General features: G+C 42.2%; 1 protein-coding gene across 9 annotated transcripts in view; it reads right to left on the bottom strand.

Annotated features, from left to right (window-relative positions):
- Obsc (Obscurin) overlaps positions 1–15,174 on the bottom strand; it is a 51,293-nt gene that overhangs the window by 27,299 nt on the left and 8,820 nt on the right. For 3 of the 9 annotated variants that reach the window (XM_018034643.2, XM_018034641.2, XM_018034642.2), the window contains exons 4-7: positions 5,271–5,380; positions 3,335–3,496; positions 1,590–1,709; positions 1,338–1,508 (exon numbers count right to left, since the gene is read on the bottom strand). In XM_018034643.2, the coding sequence (XP_017890132.1) occupies positions 1,338–1,508; positions 1,590–1,709; positions 3,335–3,496; positions 5,271–5,380 (563 nt within the window). Of the gene's footprint in view, positions 1–1,337; positions 1,509–1,589; positions 1,710–3,334; positions 3,497–5,270; positions 5,381–5,604; positions 11,941–15,174 lie in introns of those variants that run through there. The other 6 variants (XM_018034636.2, XM_018034638.2, XM_018034639.2 and 3 more) reach the window with 4 other exon arrangements.

The following is a 15,174-nucleotide window of genomic DNA, read 5'->3' as shown; positions in this document are numbered from 1 at the left end:
CACTATTTTTAATTAAAAATTGTCGATATTTTGAGAAAAAAAAATTTTCGTCAGCGTCAATACTTAATTGGATATTTGCTTCTATACTTTTTAGCACGTAGTTATTTATTATTAGCATTATTCTTCCGACGTCTGATTTCTTTTTAATTACAGGAAATGCATTTCTCTAAGGTATATAAACTTTTAGGATTGACTGTATATCCAATACATCCTTAAATGACGAATTATACGATTAGAGACGGCCGGCCGACGAACTCATTCTTCTGTGCCTCGTCTGACCGTAAACGTCTTATACTACTTAAAAGTCGCGTTTAAGCGAAGAAACTCGGGTTCTGGCAACAGTTTATAGTCTTTTCTATGGAAGGATGAATTCGTAGGCATTTGGCAGTGTCAATCAATGAGGGGGGAATACTACAAACTCTAAAAACAACGCTCATTATTCTATTACGTCATTAAAAATTAATCACGAAACACACGATCACACAGAGTACGATGCCCGGACTGCATTGGACTTACAGTGCTGTTCACTTGGACAACTACGAATAGTATATATTACTTTTTCGTAGGAAACTGTACGTAATATGAATAAAATAACGTGGATATATAAAATGATGAAATGTAGTTATAAATATTTCTTCTCTATTACAAAGCATCAACTGACTATGACTAAACACTTGAGGCTTTTCACGTGGAAGCCAGAAGCCTGTTATATTTTCAACGACAATGTATTTTCTAAGTGTCTGAACTAATCTAATAATTTATAATGCAGATGGGTCCAAGTAGTAAGCAAGGATTTTCAACGAAATTCTTTTCTTTGACATAAACTTATACGCATATATCAATTTTTACCCGAGGCTATTCAAGTGGAAAGCACTGTATATACATACGTGTTGCTCACGCATCGTTTTCGCTAAAGAGAGAATCACGTGCAATGATGTATATTTAATGGCGAGCGTGTGCGACGTGTGCCGTGTGTGCAAATGCGTTTCTTATCTATTTCGTCTCATCCCGACTCTAATAGGGATCACCTGTCGCGTGTTCTAAACGGACACTCATTTGTCGACTCGAATAACGTGAGAAAAAAAGATTCGCGTCTAAATATATCTATTCGTACGTTATAATTATACATACGTGTATATAATATATAGATTATAATTTACAGATTATACTATATATATGTAGAATATATGTAATATATAATTTTTATACAAAATTGAATTCTTTTATACTCTAGACGGGAATTTGTGATTGTAAGAATTTTGCAGTTTGGTATTGAGTGTATAAAATGTGTCGCAGTGAGCTGTTCCTCTCTTCGCTTCGATTTTTAAAATACGTACGTGTTGTGGAAATCGGCGATCTGTTTAAAATTTGTGAAGATGATGTCTTTGATGTCGCGCACGGTTCGCGGGACGTCTGGATTGTCAAGGGGCTTCAAATAACGCTCAACGACCAGCTGAAGGTCTCTACCAAACTCCTCCTCGGTCTCGACCAGCTCTTTCACCACCGCCCTGATCCAGTCGATATAATTAAAATATGTAATTACAGGATAAAGCTATAAGAATTTATCACGTTAATAATAATATTCTTACTCTCTTCGATATTTCGCGTCCTCCGGTCGACTTTCGAGCGTGTCCTCGCTTAAAGCGGTTTGCATAAGAATCGACATGGGTAGCCATCCTTCCCTCGCGTCTACCGTGCGGACGTACACTCTGCGAGAATAAATCGTTTACTTAAATCTTATTGTCTGTCTGCGTATGTTGCTTTTAACGTAACGAGTCGAAATCAAGCGGTGCCCCAGGAGTTCGTACTAAATTTTAGGAAAAATGATTCTTCCAAAAATGTATTTGCGATTTACAAATGAACACTTTTCGACATTGTATTTTATATATTTTGCTTATACAAATCGGTAATTGCGATTCTTCTTTATTTTCAGTTCTTTTTTTATCGAATATTTTCACTGTATTTTGTTTTATTTTATCCTGAAGTTTGATGTGTTTGAGTGACTATTAGACAACGCTTACTAACTAACTAACTAACTAACTGGATATTATAGTAGAAGATCTACTACATATACGAAGGAGATAAATTTAACGTAAAACTATTAGATCAATTATCGAGCTCGTTTCCGATTCGAACGCACATAATTCCGGGTGTATTTTCATCAGCCGCGGTATAATTGGTTCGCTTTAAATGGTACTGACTAAAAAATTCAAGGCCTAATGGGCCAATCGGACCGCCAACAAATTTTGCGTTCTCTTGAATGAACAACGTGTGCATACATACACATACGTATACATATGAAGAGAAGTCTGATGCCTTAGTCATTAAACTTAATTATAACCTGGCACCCACGCGTCTTCATATTCACCCATTCCTTACAATATGAATAAATTCTTTTATTATCAGACATGTACTGTGTCTCCTTCTTAGTTGTAACGTTTTTATTACGTTTCAATTCATATGTACGAAAATCTGAATGAATCGAGGATGCATTATTTCTTGATTTTATCAGTTTGCTTAAGTGTTGCAATATATTTTAAGATTGACATTAGGCACGTACTTTACTTCGTTCTTAATTGTATTTTTTTATGTTCGTCGCGTTTATCTTGTTCTCCTTTGTATATTCTAAAGGGCTTACGCTCGTTAATAAAACAATAATAATAATACACAACAATTGATACACGACGAATAGTAAATATCCCCGATCCATTGAACGCGCCGCTGCCAGGATAGGAAATGAAAACTTTGTTCAAGCTTGAACCTCACCTTCGGACGACAACTTATTTTCAGATCTGTCGGCGCATATTTTGCCATCCTCGGAATCGTGTTTCTGGCAACGCCGATTGGAGCCAGCCATTATTCGTTATGCAACTCGAAAATTTATTTAGCATGCGACGTTCAACGAAACGGTTCATTAAAACTGTAACATAGCTATCGTGCAGTAAACGTAAGAACGTTCATGCTCCTATCTGGCACGATTGAAATCTTGAAAAAAAAACTGCCGTAAACTCTTATCGAGTAATTTATTGGCATATTATCGACGTCCAACTTGTTCTGGCTGACAGCCAATTGTTACGTTTTTCGGGACGTTTATAAAAGATCAATCTTCATTAAAGTCATCGTAAATCATCGCACATCACTTTTCAACGAGTTATGATCGTTTTCCTTTGCCCCGAATATATCATGAATCTTAATTTACCACCTAGTGAGCATAGTCGAAGAACTGTTTTTTATACGTCTTTCATAAGATCGTATTCACGCAGTTCATTGACTGATTTAATTTTTATTAATAATAATTTAATAATCAGTGTTTTCCATTTCTCCGTTACGTTACCTCTGGAGGCTAGTGTCCGAGGCCGATCTCGGGATAGTAGTTCGAGCACGGGAACCCGTGTACTTCCTACGCGGTCGAACAGACAGTTTGTGCCACGCCGCCGAATTGTCCAACGTGTCCTCGATCTCGCCGATCTCTAGATCAGGATCCAGCTTGATCTTCCTACAAAATAAAACGTCCGCACGGGCCACGGTTCATCATCCTCGATCTTCGAAATGCATATTCCGGCAGGAGCGTGTTTCCCATCAAGCGTCGCGCAGACTAAACATCATTTTCACCGCCCTAATCGAAGCGAGTTAGCCGTGAAGGGGTTGCAGCCTCGTTTAGATCGCGGCCAGCCGATAGTTTTTCTTTGTTACAATCTCGTTCAGCAGGCGTGCGGCTATTTATACGCACGCAGCAAGCGAAGATAGGATAATTCAAGATCGCGTTTACGGCGAATAGCGGAATCGAAGCGGTTTGATTATTTTGTTCCGCTGGCTGGTGGCATTGTCGATGGCGAGAAGCGTAACTTTCCATTATCAGCATTATCCACGCATTTTACAAGCGATTTAGTCTGGTAAAAATAACGCCGTAAGAAAATAAGCGAACAGCCTTCACTAATTTCTGTGTAATTCAGCTGTTCCGACTTTTTAATTTCTGTCTGTTAATCGCAAGCATCGTTTCTCAACGCATTCACCTTCTGTTAGAGTTCTCTTTGCTTGTTCAGCAATTACTGTCAGTAATATTAGTTTCTCCTGAAGAAAATTACAGGCGGCGAAGAAAATGTTGTGATGGCTTTTAGAAATGTTCAGGCTCAGATTTATGGTGATGAATGGCGATTCTTCATTTTACAAGCAACTATTTTACGTACTTTCAATCGTATTAAGATATTGTATGAGGAATTGATGATTATCAATTTTAATTAAGGTTCTATTCTAGTCCTTAAGCAAAAATAATGACAAAGCATTGAAAGTTTAACAGTTATTAGATACTCCTTCTGTTCCATAATAATAGTAGCGAGTGAATATTTAAACGGGAATTATTGGCGAATCCAGCTGTAAGTTATGTCGTAGCAGAAAATTGCAAAGCCTTCAATCAAAATCAATGTTTCATGACATCTGTCATTTGTTTTGACACATCTTTCAATTTTTAAGTTCACCTAATTATTACGAATTGTGACTATTTTTCTCATTTCATCCGCTGATCGAAATCAATTGTTTTATTTCAGTCATCTTACAACTCATGCAACCTTAAATTCTGCCGTATTATTTAAAGAAAAACGCAACAATATAAAATGTTCAAACTCTAAGACGATTAGTTAATGATCATCAAACGGGAATTGCGTCGACGTAGTGAGTTAATTAGGACAAATGGTACAGCGGTTCGGCAAGTGACAGATGGTGATCAGTATCGGAATCGCTGCTGCACGCGTTTAGACTATATACGGCTCGGGGCTCCGACTATTTTCGGCCCAGGGCGCACGTTGCGCGCACCGAAATAGATTTTCGAACGCGCACACGTACATACAAATACGCACCGTGAAGTCAACGATCCGAGAACCGATCGGGAAAATTTGTTTGTTATCCCGTCCCCATTTTTTTTAAAGGGATCGACTCCGATAGCGGCGCGATGGGGCAGGATGTCAATGTTACCATTAAATTGGCCAAAAATATGGGTCTGTATCATTTGATTATATGATGTAAAATAAACTTTTGACAATAAATCTCGCTACCTAATATTAATACGTTCACACTATAGACAAATATATTATAACTAATTCTATGCTTATGACTAAGAGGAAGAAATAAATAGATTTATTAATAAAACTATATTTACCAAATCATTTATAATTTTATTAATAAAACCATTTATTTCTTCTCTCTTTTTTCGTTTTATCCTTTCAATCATATGTAACAAAAGGGTTAAGCAATATTGTAGCTTTTGTTGAGCTTACTTTGATTGATCAGAATATTCAAGTGCCTCGACGATGTCACCTACGTTCACGGAGAATCCATCGGTCTCACCCTTGTAATCCTTCACTACTATGTAATTGTCCACTGATCTCTGCAACAGGATTTAAAATAAACAAGCGTCATTAAATAAATGTTATTTGCTTTTTATATAGCAGGAGATGTTTCAGACGCGAATTTATTATCGTAATGTGAACATACAGAAATAGTTGATTGATTCAATATTAAAAAAGCTGTTCCGTTATTGTATTTTGTTCGAATATTAAACAGGCTCACTTTATATATTTGCTAATTAATTCTATCCTCTAATTACGTTACCCGTTCGTCTTGCTGAAAATTGCTGAGTTTTCTGAAACTCGGCGTATTCTCTCTGCTGCCTGAGTGACCATACGATTTATCGGACATCACGACACCGTTACACTCCTGTTTCTGATAAGTGCCAGACCCGTCGAGGCTGCTGGCCATCGACGTAGTCCCCGTGAAGGTCTCAACGTCTACGTCCTCTTCTTTCGCCACCGGGCAACAGTACATGGAGAATCTGTGCGCGGTCGGACGGTTCAGTTGAAGCGCGGAGAAAACGTGCATCGGCTCGAAGTGATGAATCCCATCCTCGTCCAAGACCGTGTAAGCAACTTCACCGGTTAACACCGAGCGGGAAGCCTCGCGCGGTACCACAGCCTGCAGGCCTTGTTTCAAGATCATAAAAATCGACAACGGTTTATGGCTTCGTTTAAGAAGAAACTCTTCGATAGCCAAACTGTTGTCAGAGTGAAGCAGAACCGAGGGCACGTCGGCAGACGATTGAAGGGGTCCTTCCTCGGGTACTATCATCAAGGCAGCGCTTTCTCTCACCAGAGTTCTCAACCTCGGATCCGTCCTCGCCAATTCCGGGTCGCTGCATAATTGAGTCAGCGCGTGCATAAACGGCGGTCGCTCTTCGGCTAATTTTCTCATTACCGTCAACCGTTTCAGAACGTCCAGAGTGACCCTGTCGCTGGCCAACGCTCGCGTCGACTTCTCGTCGCTGATCACTGCTAATAAGCTACTGGCGATGTTCGACATGCCGAGAGCCTTAGCTAACCCGACAGCTTGAAGCAGCATCTCGCGAACCTTGTCGCCTTCGTCGTTCAACAGTTCCTGCACGCGAATCTCGCTGGATTCTCTGATGGCTTCGACGATTGCCTTGTGAACCGTTTCTGCCGCCTCTTTCTCGGTGACGATGTTCGACACTTCCGCGGATACTTTCTGAAGCACTCGACTGACTAGGTTTGGATCGTTCTTTGAAACAGTTCTAAAGGCGGGGCCGACTAAATCTGTACCGTATTCTTCCTCGAGAATCATCGACAGTCTGTTAAGTACCACCTCGTCTTTTAAGGATCGACTAACTACAGTAGATTTCAAAAGGTCCACCTTATTATTTTTATTCTCTAATAATTGTAGCAAAGCGGTTTGACACAGTTTGCTGCGATTCTGAGGTACTAAAAGTATCTGTAATATTTCCTCTACTGACTCATCGATGCTAGTGTTCGCTTGACGGAGGAGGACGTTGAAAGCCTCGCTGATTGAGGAGTAAACGAAGTCCTGATTATTAGAATCATTACTATTTTCCATGCTGTGATTAGTGATAGCTAAAATAGCACTTGACATCGCAGTTTTCACAGCATTTTTTAACCAATCTTTATTCTGATAGTCTCTATTCTCTTCTTTTTCCTCATTTCCATTTTCATTTAAAATTATAGGAGATTTGGTACCGTTAGTTAATTTCGTTTCGATGTAACCTTCGTCTAATTGTTGTTCCTGCTGAATCACAACGTTCTTCGCTAGTTGGGCTACTGTGGACACTATCTGAGCCATTTTTACCGCCGTTCCACCGTGGAGACCAAGTTTCTCAGCCATTATCAAAGCTTGTTCCAAAGCTACTGCCTTCGGGTCCACGTCGACGTCCACAGCTGGCAGATCGGTTGCCACTTTCCTTCCAACAGACATCCCAGCCTCTGATAATTGTCGTAGCATCCTCGCATCTATGCTGGTCTCCCCGTGATGTTGAACGTGAGGGTTGTAATGCAAATGTTGGGGTCTAAGCAGTCGCAGCTCTTCAGGGGTGACTTCGAACCCTTGTACGGAGAACTCGACTTCTCCCTCGGGAGTGTCGGTCAAGTCTGGAGCCACGAAACGGGGACCTTCCTCGGTTTGGACTATCTGACCGGGTACAAAGGTCACTCCGAGTTCTCCAGATTCTACCACGCGACCTGGGACGAACCTCGGTCCATCTGCCGTGTCTACGACTTGTCCAGGCACGAATCTGGATCCCTCGTCCTCCGTGGAAATCACCTGACCGGGGATAAACGTGGGACCGGCCTTCGTCTCGACGATTTGACCCGGCACGAAGCGTGGTCCATCGGCGGTGTCGACGGTCTGCCCAGGAACGAATTTCGCACCTGTTCTAGTCTCTACCATCTGACCAGGAACGAATTTAGGCCCGGTACTCGTGTCGATCACCTGGCCAGGTACGAATTGTTCTCCTTTCTCTGTCATCACTATTTGACCAGGCAGAAAACCATCTTCTGTCATGACACCGGGTACGAAACGGGGACCGTCTTTGCCTCCTTTGATCAATTGGCCCGGAACGATTCTCCCACCCTCGGGTAATTTCTTCGCGTTCTCTGGATAAAATTCTACGCCTCTTTCAGTCTGCACCATGTGACCGAAAATCTCGCACTGCTGTACGGAAACATTGGCAGTTTTTGGGTCGACTGGTATGCCGACAGGCCCGGCGTCGTGGAAGACGACTTCGTCGAACTTCGTAGCCGCAGCGAATTGAAAACCCTCCTCCGTTATCAACGTTCTCCCCGGCAGAAATCTTTCACCCCCCCGCGTTTTTATCAACTGACCTTCCACGAACTTTTGACCCTTCGGGGTGTCCAACGTCATGCCAGGAACGAACGTGGATCCTTCTGCCGTGTCTTTCACTACGCCAGGTACGAAACAAGTTTCTCCAGAGTCGTTCGTCACGTACTGTCCCGGTACGAACTGCGCCCCCTGATTGGTTTGGATCGTCTGACCAGGAACGAATTTCGATTCTCCCGTTGGACTCTCGATACATTGTCCGGGAACGAACTCCCACGATTCACCGAGCTGTGCACTCTGTCCAGGGACGAACACCTGTTCACCGCGATGATCGGTGATCGTCTGACCCGGCATGAACCTCGGCCCGTCCGGAGTATGAATTGTCTGACCAGGCACGAATGTACCGTCGTTTGCAATTTGGCCTGCAACGAATTTCGGTCCATCCTCCGTGTATACAGTTTGGCCTTGAACAAACCTGGCTCCGTCGTTCGAGTGGAAGGTCTGTCCCTGAAGAAACCGGTGACCCTGTTCCGTGGGCAAAGTTTGTCCAGCTATAAATACCGCGGCTTCCTTGTTATCTTGCTCGTTCAATATCTGCCCGGGTACGAGCACGGGCCCGTCGGGGGTGTTCACCGTGAAACCGGGAACGAACGCGGGACCCTGAGGTGTCTGCAGCGTCTGGCCAGGTACGAAAATAGGCCCACTAGGAGTTTGTACCGTCTGCCCGACGATGAACCTCTGCGCGGATTTTATGTCTAATTTCAGACCCTTAATCTTGTGCGCGGTGGTCTCTTTACCGTTCCCGAGGTTCCGTACGAGTTCCGGGATCTCCTCGACCCGCGGTAATTGTTCCAAAGCTTCGTCGCCCGCTTGTAAAAGCTTTGCGTTCACGTTCGACGATTCCCGCAACTGGCCGGCTGGAATATTTTGTACCGCTGCCTGGAGAAGAGGGTCCGGCTCTATTTTCAGCGGCGTCAATGGCTTCACGATTGATATCGTCTCAAATCCGCCGGTGCTCTCAGAAACAGGGCTGGTGCACGCGCTCGACGCGCCCTGTTCTACGATCTGAGGTTTAATTTTGATAGGACTCGGCAGCTTTTTAATTACAGTTTGCGCGGCAGATTTCGTTTGATCCTGAAACGAATTCCAATCTAGAATTTCAGGCAAAGATTTCCCTATTCCTTTCAGTGGACTCGTGACGGAAATCAACTCGAAGCCTCTGATCCTCGCCTGTTCCAAATTAACATGTTTCCAATTTTCAGTTGCTTCTTCTATGGCTTCTTCTTTGACGCTTCTCAGCCGCAAATGTTTCGCCTGCTTCAGCTCCTCCTCTTCAGCAGCTCTCTCCTTTTCTTCAAAAATTTTCTTAGCATAATTCAAACCAGCTTGTCGCTTCCTCTTACGTTTTCTAGCCTCTGCCTCCTGTCTTTCTCTCTCCTTTAGCACTTCTTGGTTCGGCCCCAGTCCGTCGTATAAATTCTCGAAATCCTCTAAGTTTCTAAAGTCCACTGATACATTTTTCCCCTGCTTCAGTCGAAATAGAACGGTATCGCAGTCTCTGGACAGCATCACGTCCTTCACGTCGCCGTCCCTGACCGCGGCTTCCAATCTCGATGGGAAAACCAAACTGCATCTTCGCTCCTCCACAGTATACACGAACTTGGACTGTTCCTCCTCGACGAGAGGATGTTTCGTGTTTAATAAATCCCTTAGAGCTCGCTGCTGCTCCCCCTCGCCTTCCAGGATTGGAAACACGTAACGATAGTCTTTCAGGATTACGTGCTTCTTCTTCTCGCCGAGCACGAATCCAGCAGTGTAGTGATGGGGTCCCAAACCGGAAGCGTTCGTTATTTTGCATTTCGACTTGTCGTGCGTGCGAACGCCCAGCAGCACTGGAATGTAATGGTGAGTCGGTAGACCGTAGGACTTGCCGGTGATGCGGCAGAAACGTTTCGCATCCGCGGGGCTAATGGGCGGCAGAAGTGGGAAATAGTTCGGTTTAGGGAGGCCCCTGCTTCTTCCTGTTATCCTGCAAAAGGACATCGTTCGATCTCCGTGCTGCTTCTTAAACAAGCATTTATTCAAACGTTTGTTTGTTTGTTTATTTTATACTGTTTTCTATGGCACAGTATTCTTCCGAGATTATGCAATTTCGTTAAGTTCAATGCCATCGGTTTCAACAAACAACGTTATTGTCTCGTTGATTGCTAGAAGCTTGGCACTCTTTCCACGAGCTCCATGAACAATCCTTGTGCTTGAGCGTTCGTTCGCGACTTCCTCTTGGCGTTCACCGTCGTCTCGGTTAATGTGTGCAACGTCGACGCGTGATTCAACCGACCACAATGCGCTTCCGTGTTCGCCATAATTCGTTCACCTGACGAACGATGAAAGATCCTCTTCTGACTCTAAGCCACGTGACGGGCCAATCTCATGAATATGATGTCTCTTTCCAATTTTTCCCGCACGCAGTTTCGTCTTTTATAAGATTTTTTATATAACTTTTTTTTTTACACGCGTAGGAACGCAGGATTCTAAAATAAACCGTCACATTCTCAAAGACAGTTTGCTGGAAATATTTCTATCATAAATAATGAACAGATTGTTAGGAATTTGATGGACTATATTCTTGTAACTTTTTCCCAACGCATTCGTTAAAAAAGTTTCCACGCAGTAGGCTGGTACACGAGAGAGGCGTAGGTTTATTTTTACAGACGGGATGCCTATGAGGATTCCGTGGGAGTTGTTCGGTTTCGTTCGTTTCGTCCCCTGGTCGCCGGCCAATTCGATGGATTTGCTTGTCGAAAAAGTGTCAGCTTTTTCGCAGCCCGTTTCTACGAGCCGAGTGACCCTTCGAGCGTGAAGCTTTCTAGCTTTCGACGGCCGCGCCGGGAGGATTTTTAGCTGCCCAGGCGCCCGTGCGACGAGCCTAGTCGATTGCCAAATACCTTTGGCCAATGACAGTAGTTCGACTTGACAGTGTCTACTTCAATTGTCAGTCCGATGCTTTTATCTTCTCGTGGCTTTTGATGAATTGCGTACGTTTCCTGTTTATTAATTCAAGATTTTATTACTTCATTTGTTTACGTCGATTGTGTTAAGAGTTCCTATATTCGATGAATTTCATGATTTATCACACTTTCTTTATTACGTTTTACGAATTTCTTATAATTCTATCACCTCTTGTTTATTAATTACTTGCTGCGATGTCTATAAATTCACTCAGGACGAGTAATCCTTATTTTCTACTTCCTACTTGGAACGGCTAAGTCGTTTTGATGTTAATGAACACGTTAATACTTCCTGTTTGCGAAATGTGCTCGCTAAACGTTTAGCTGTCCTCGGTCTCAACCCAACCGACCCAACTATTTCCAACTCATCACTTTCACTAAAACCGATCTTCACCATCTATTTTCACGCCCGGTGCACTGCACTCGCTCAAATTGTCAGACATCAGTTTCGTTTTGCACGATGAATCGACGAGACGCCGGACATTTTTCGAGGGAAGAAAACTCGGAGGGTTTTCCGAGATTTTTTTCTATAAATTAATTCTGAATTTCGTTTTGAGATCAACGATGATGGACCCACAGGTTGCAGTCTGACGACGGTAATCTAAACTATTATGTAAAAATTTAGGATCGCAACTATTGTTAAAAATTTTCTGCCAATTCTCGATAAGATTTTCTCGGGAAAATGTCAATCTCGTTTTTCTCGGGTTTCGTTTCCCACCCTCGGCTATCACTGCGCCTCTGAACCAGACTCGCGTGTCATTTTCGCGCAGAGGATCTCCCGTGTACTGTCGCGAGTTGAAACCGTGAATTGCGATACGCGGCGAACGCCAGACTAGCCGGTCGCACGGACCAAGTGGCTAAAGAGCCGTTCGCGCGACGAATCTCTCCGGCTCCCCGCGAACAGAAATAGCCACCCTTCTTATACATCTCCGACACACGCGTTCAAAAATACGGAGAGTATACGACACGCACATCGAGACTGAGAACCCGTCGGAGGGTGTAAGAATCAAAATCGAAATTACTTTCAGTAACTAAGATACGAATTTCGATTCATAGCAGGTTCAAAAATGTATAATTTCATAGGTAACGTGTTCTAGCAGTCAAAGTTAGCTCAGAGTTTCGACATTAAACTTACCGACAATTTTTGTCATGTGCTATATAGTAAATGTCCCAATTTTAGTTCACGTCACAATTTCTACTCACTGCCTTGCTTTCTGTCATTTTGTATTCAATCTGAAGTCAGTGAGCAGAGATTGTAACGTCAACAGAAATTGGGACACGTACTACATTTATATTTTCTTACATTTGAGTGCAATTTAGTGTTAGCATTGGTAATTTAGTTTGGTACCAGGTTAAATTACAATTTTAGAGTAATACGGTCAGACAAATTACGTTTTGTCTTTATTTTTTATAAAAGAATGTAGAAACGGTCGTTCTACCGGTTGGATGACAAGTTTAGTGTTAAATTCTGTAATGGACAGTTTAACCTGTGGAAAGTTGATGATAGTCGTTTATTGACAATTTCTAGAAGTGTATTAGGTTGAAATGGGTAATTTTGATGGGCTATTTAAAGTCGGTCTGATTGTTGCCGCCTACCGCAGGCCCAATTCTCTTTCTTTAGGTCCGTTGCGTCATTATTTGATATAAATCGGCGTGTTGCGGCGCAACGCACCGCGTGCTGCTCGTGAGATACTATTCTCGACCCAGTTTACGGCAACGAATATGAAATATCGTTCGTTTCGCCCGAATAGGTTTCGAAAATCTAAAATTACCCGGGCATGCCTATCGCCAGATTGTCCGATTGACTCATTCTATTTCGCGATTCAGGAAGAGAATTGAGAGACGAGAATGGAGAATCGAGAAACAAGTAACTAATGCACCGCAGACGCAGACAACCGGATTTATTTATCACGATGCGCGCTAAGCGACAACGAGTGATGTACCGCGTGATAAATCAGCCGCGCGCCGGCACCGTGAAACGCGAAAGATGAATAAGACACCTGTTATCATTTTTCAACGGCACCCTGTGTTGTTTACGTTGCGCACTACTCGAAAAAATTATGGCATCACGAAATCTGCATAGAAAATTGTCCATGAACATTTTCAATTTTCCTTTCTTCATATTAAAAAACCACTCTTTCGCATAAATCAACCTAAATCAACTGAGACTTAGGACGGTATTATATTTTTCAGTTTGTAACATAATATTAAAACAAATATCCATGGCCAAAGTACGATCAGAGCTAACCCATTTCTGAAAATCTACCACGAACTTTTGCACTGACCCAATATTTTGAACAGAGCGAAAGTCGCTATCCGCTGTCAGTACACTTCAATAAGAATTGGCAACAATGAGTGAGGAGTTGTTCCTTTCATCGCGGAGAGTGTCGAATTTGACATCTTGCCATTTAGTTTTGACAGGTGAGCCAGAGTTGGTTCATCATCCTTTCGAATTGAGTTGCGAATTTAATGCGGAAGAAGATGAGCAGATCGAATTTAGTAAAAGAAAATGATGATGTTCGTATTAAGAAACGAGTACGATTTGTTAACTGCTAACGCAGTGAACGAACATTCTTGTGCAGTGAGACCTGATCGCGCTTTTTCCGTCTTATCAGTTCTTTTTCCGAAGCAATAAAAGAATGTTATGTGTATAAAGTATTGCGTAAATAAAGAGGAAGCTGCGTGGTGTATAAAAATCGTCTTAAAACTTGCCAGATGTCCGACGGTTTTGCGAGCACGCGTTCGGGAACGTTTTGTGCCGTGCCGATTGAAGATAATACTTGAACTTGCGGCCAGACAATAATTGGACGCTCCAAGGTTTGAAGCTGATTTACGAGAGAGTAGAAGAATTTTGGCCGCATATATAAACGCACAATAATTTACACGCGCATTAACGATGAAAGATTTTCGTCTGTTAGCAACGCGTAAAGTGCTAAATAACAACTTTCGAACTAATCGCCGAATAAATGCTTTGAATAAATCAAACTAAATAAATATTGTACTAAAGATTTAATATTCATTAAAGGAGTAGACTCCGACATGGCAGAATGTCAATGTCAGTACTAAATTGGCCATATGGGTTCATGCCATTCGATACTACGTCTTTATTTCTCAGACAATCAAGACAACATTCGTTTTAATGTCTGAATGAATTTTATCTTCATTATCCTGAAATGTAGAATCGATTGACGTAAATCTTAATATTTTCCACTATTTTTATCTGGTTGTCGGTAAAACAATAATGAACGTTAGAAATGTACAGACAAATGTTAGAAGAGTCACGTGATTACAATAACTCCTTAGGCAGTGCAGTACATTAAACTTGAGACAAAACAGTATTGGAAAGCAGTTTCGTGTGAAAACAAATTGTTATTTACCGAAGAGTGTCAACGTTCTGTAACTTCTATTGGCGCATTGACACGCCTGTCTTAATCTATGATTTTGATGCTCTGCCAAAATTCTGGACGAAACTGAACGTGTCAGCGCCATTGCTATAGAGCCTAGAAGGGTGATTCACTAAATTTGCATCTCGGAGGTCGGTAAAAGGAATATACGAGCATAAATTGAATTCGCATGATGGACGAGGGGAACGGGTGCGTAAACCGGTTAGCGATATAACGAAAATTTAATTAAGCCGTCCGCATTGAGTAAGGACAGACGCGTGACAGTATTAAAATTAAGAGAGACATAGATTTGGTCACCTTGAAAATTTAAGGCAGACTGGCGATTCTATTTGGATGATCTTATTTGGAAAGGATCGCCGATCTGGTCACCGCCAATCAAGCATGTTTCGGACAAAGCGTCGAGTTCAACCGGTGATTTATGATTAAAGAAATGCCAATTCTAAACATAACTCGAGTATGGACCATTAAGCTCTTTGAATACACATTAATATTCGAACGAAATTCAAAATAGAATACCTTTTTTTAATATCGGACCGAACAACTTAAGGATGTATAGGCTATACACTTAAACAATGCTAGCATGTTGAATTTGTTATTATAGATTCCTATTACTATTAAAAAGCTAAAAT

Source organism: Ceratina calcarata, unplaced genomic scaffold (assembly GCF_001652005.2).
Source record: "Ceratina calcarata isolate Rehan_Ccalc_2016 unplaced genomic scaffold, ASM165200v1 scaffold8, whole genome shotgun sequence".
NCBI classification, from domain to species: domain Eukaryota; kingdom Metazoa; phylum Arthropoda; class Insecta; order Hymenoptera; family Apidae; genus Ceratina; species Ceratina calcarata.
The sequence above is the reverse complement of the archived record's forward strand: the minus strand, read 5'-3'. Positions and strand labels throughout refer to the sequence as shown.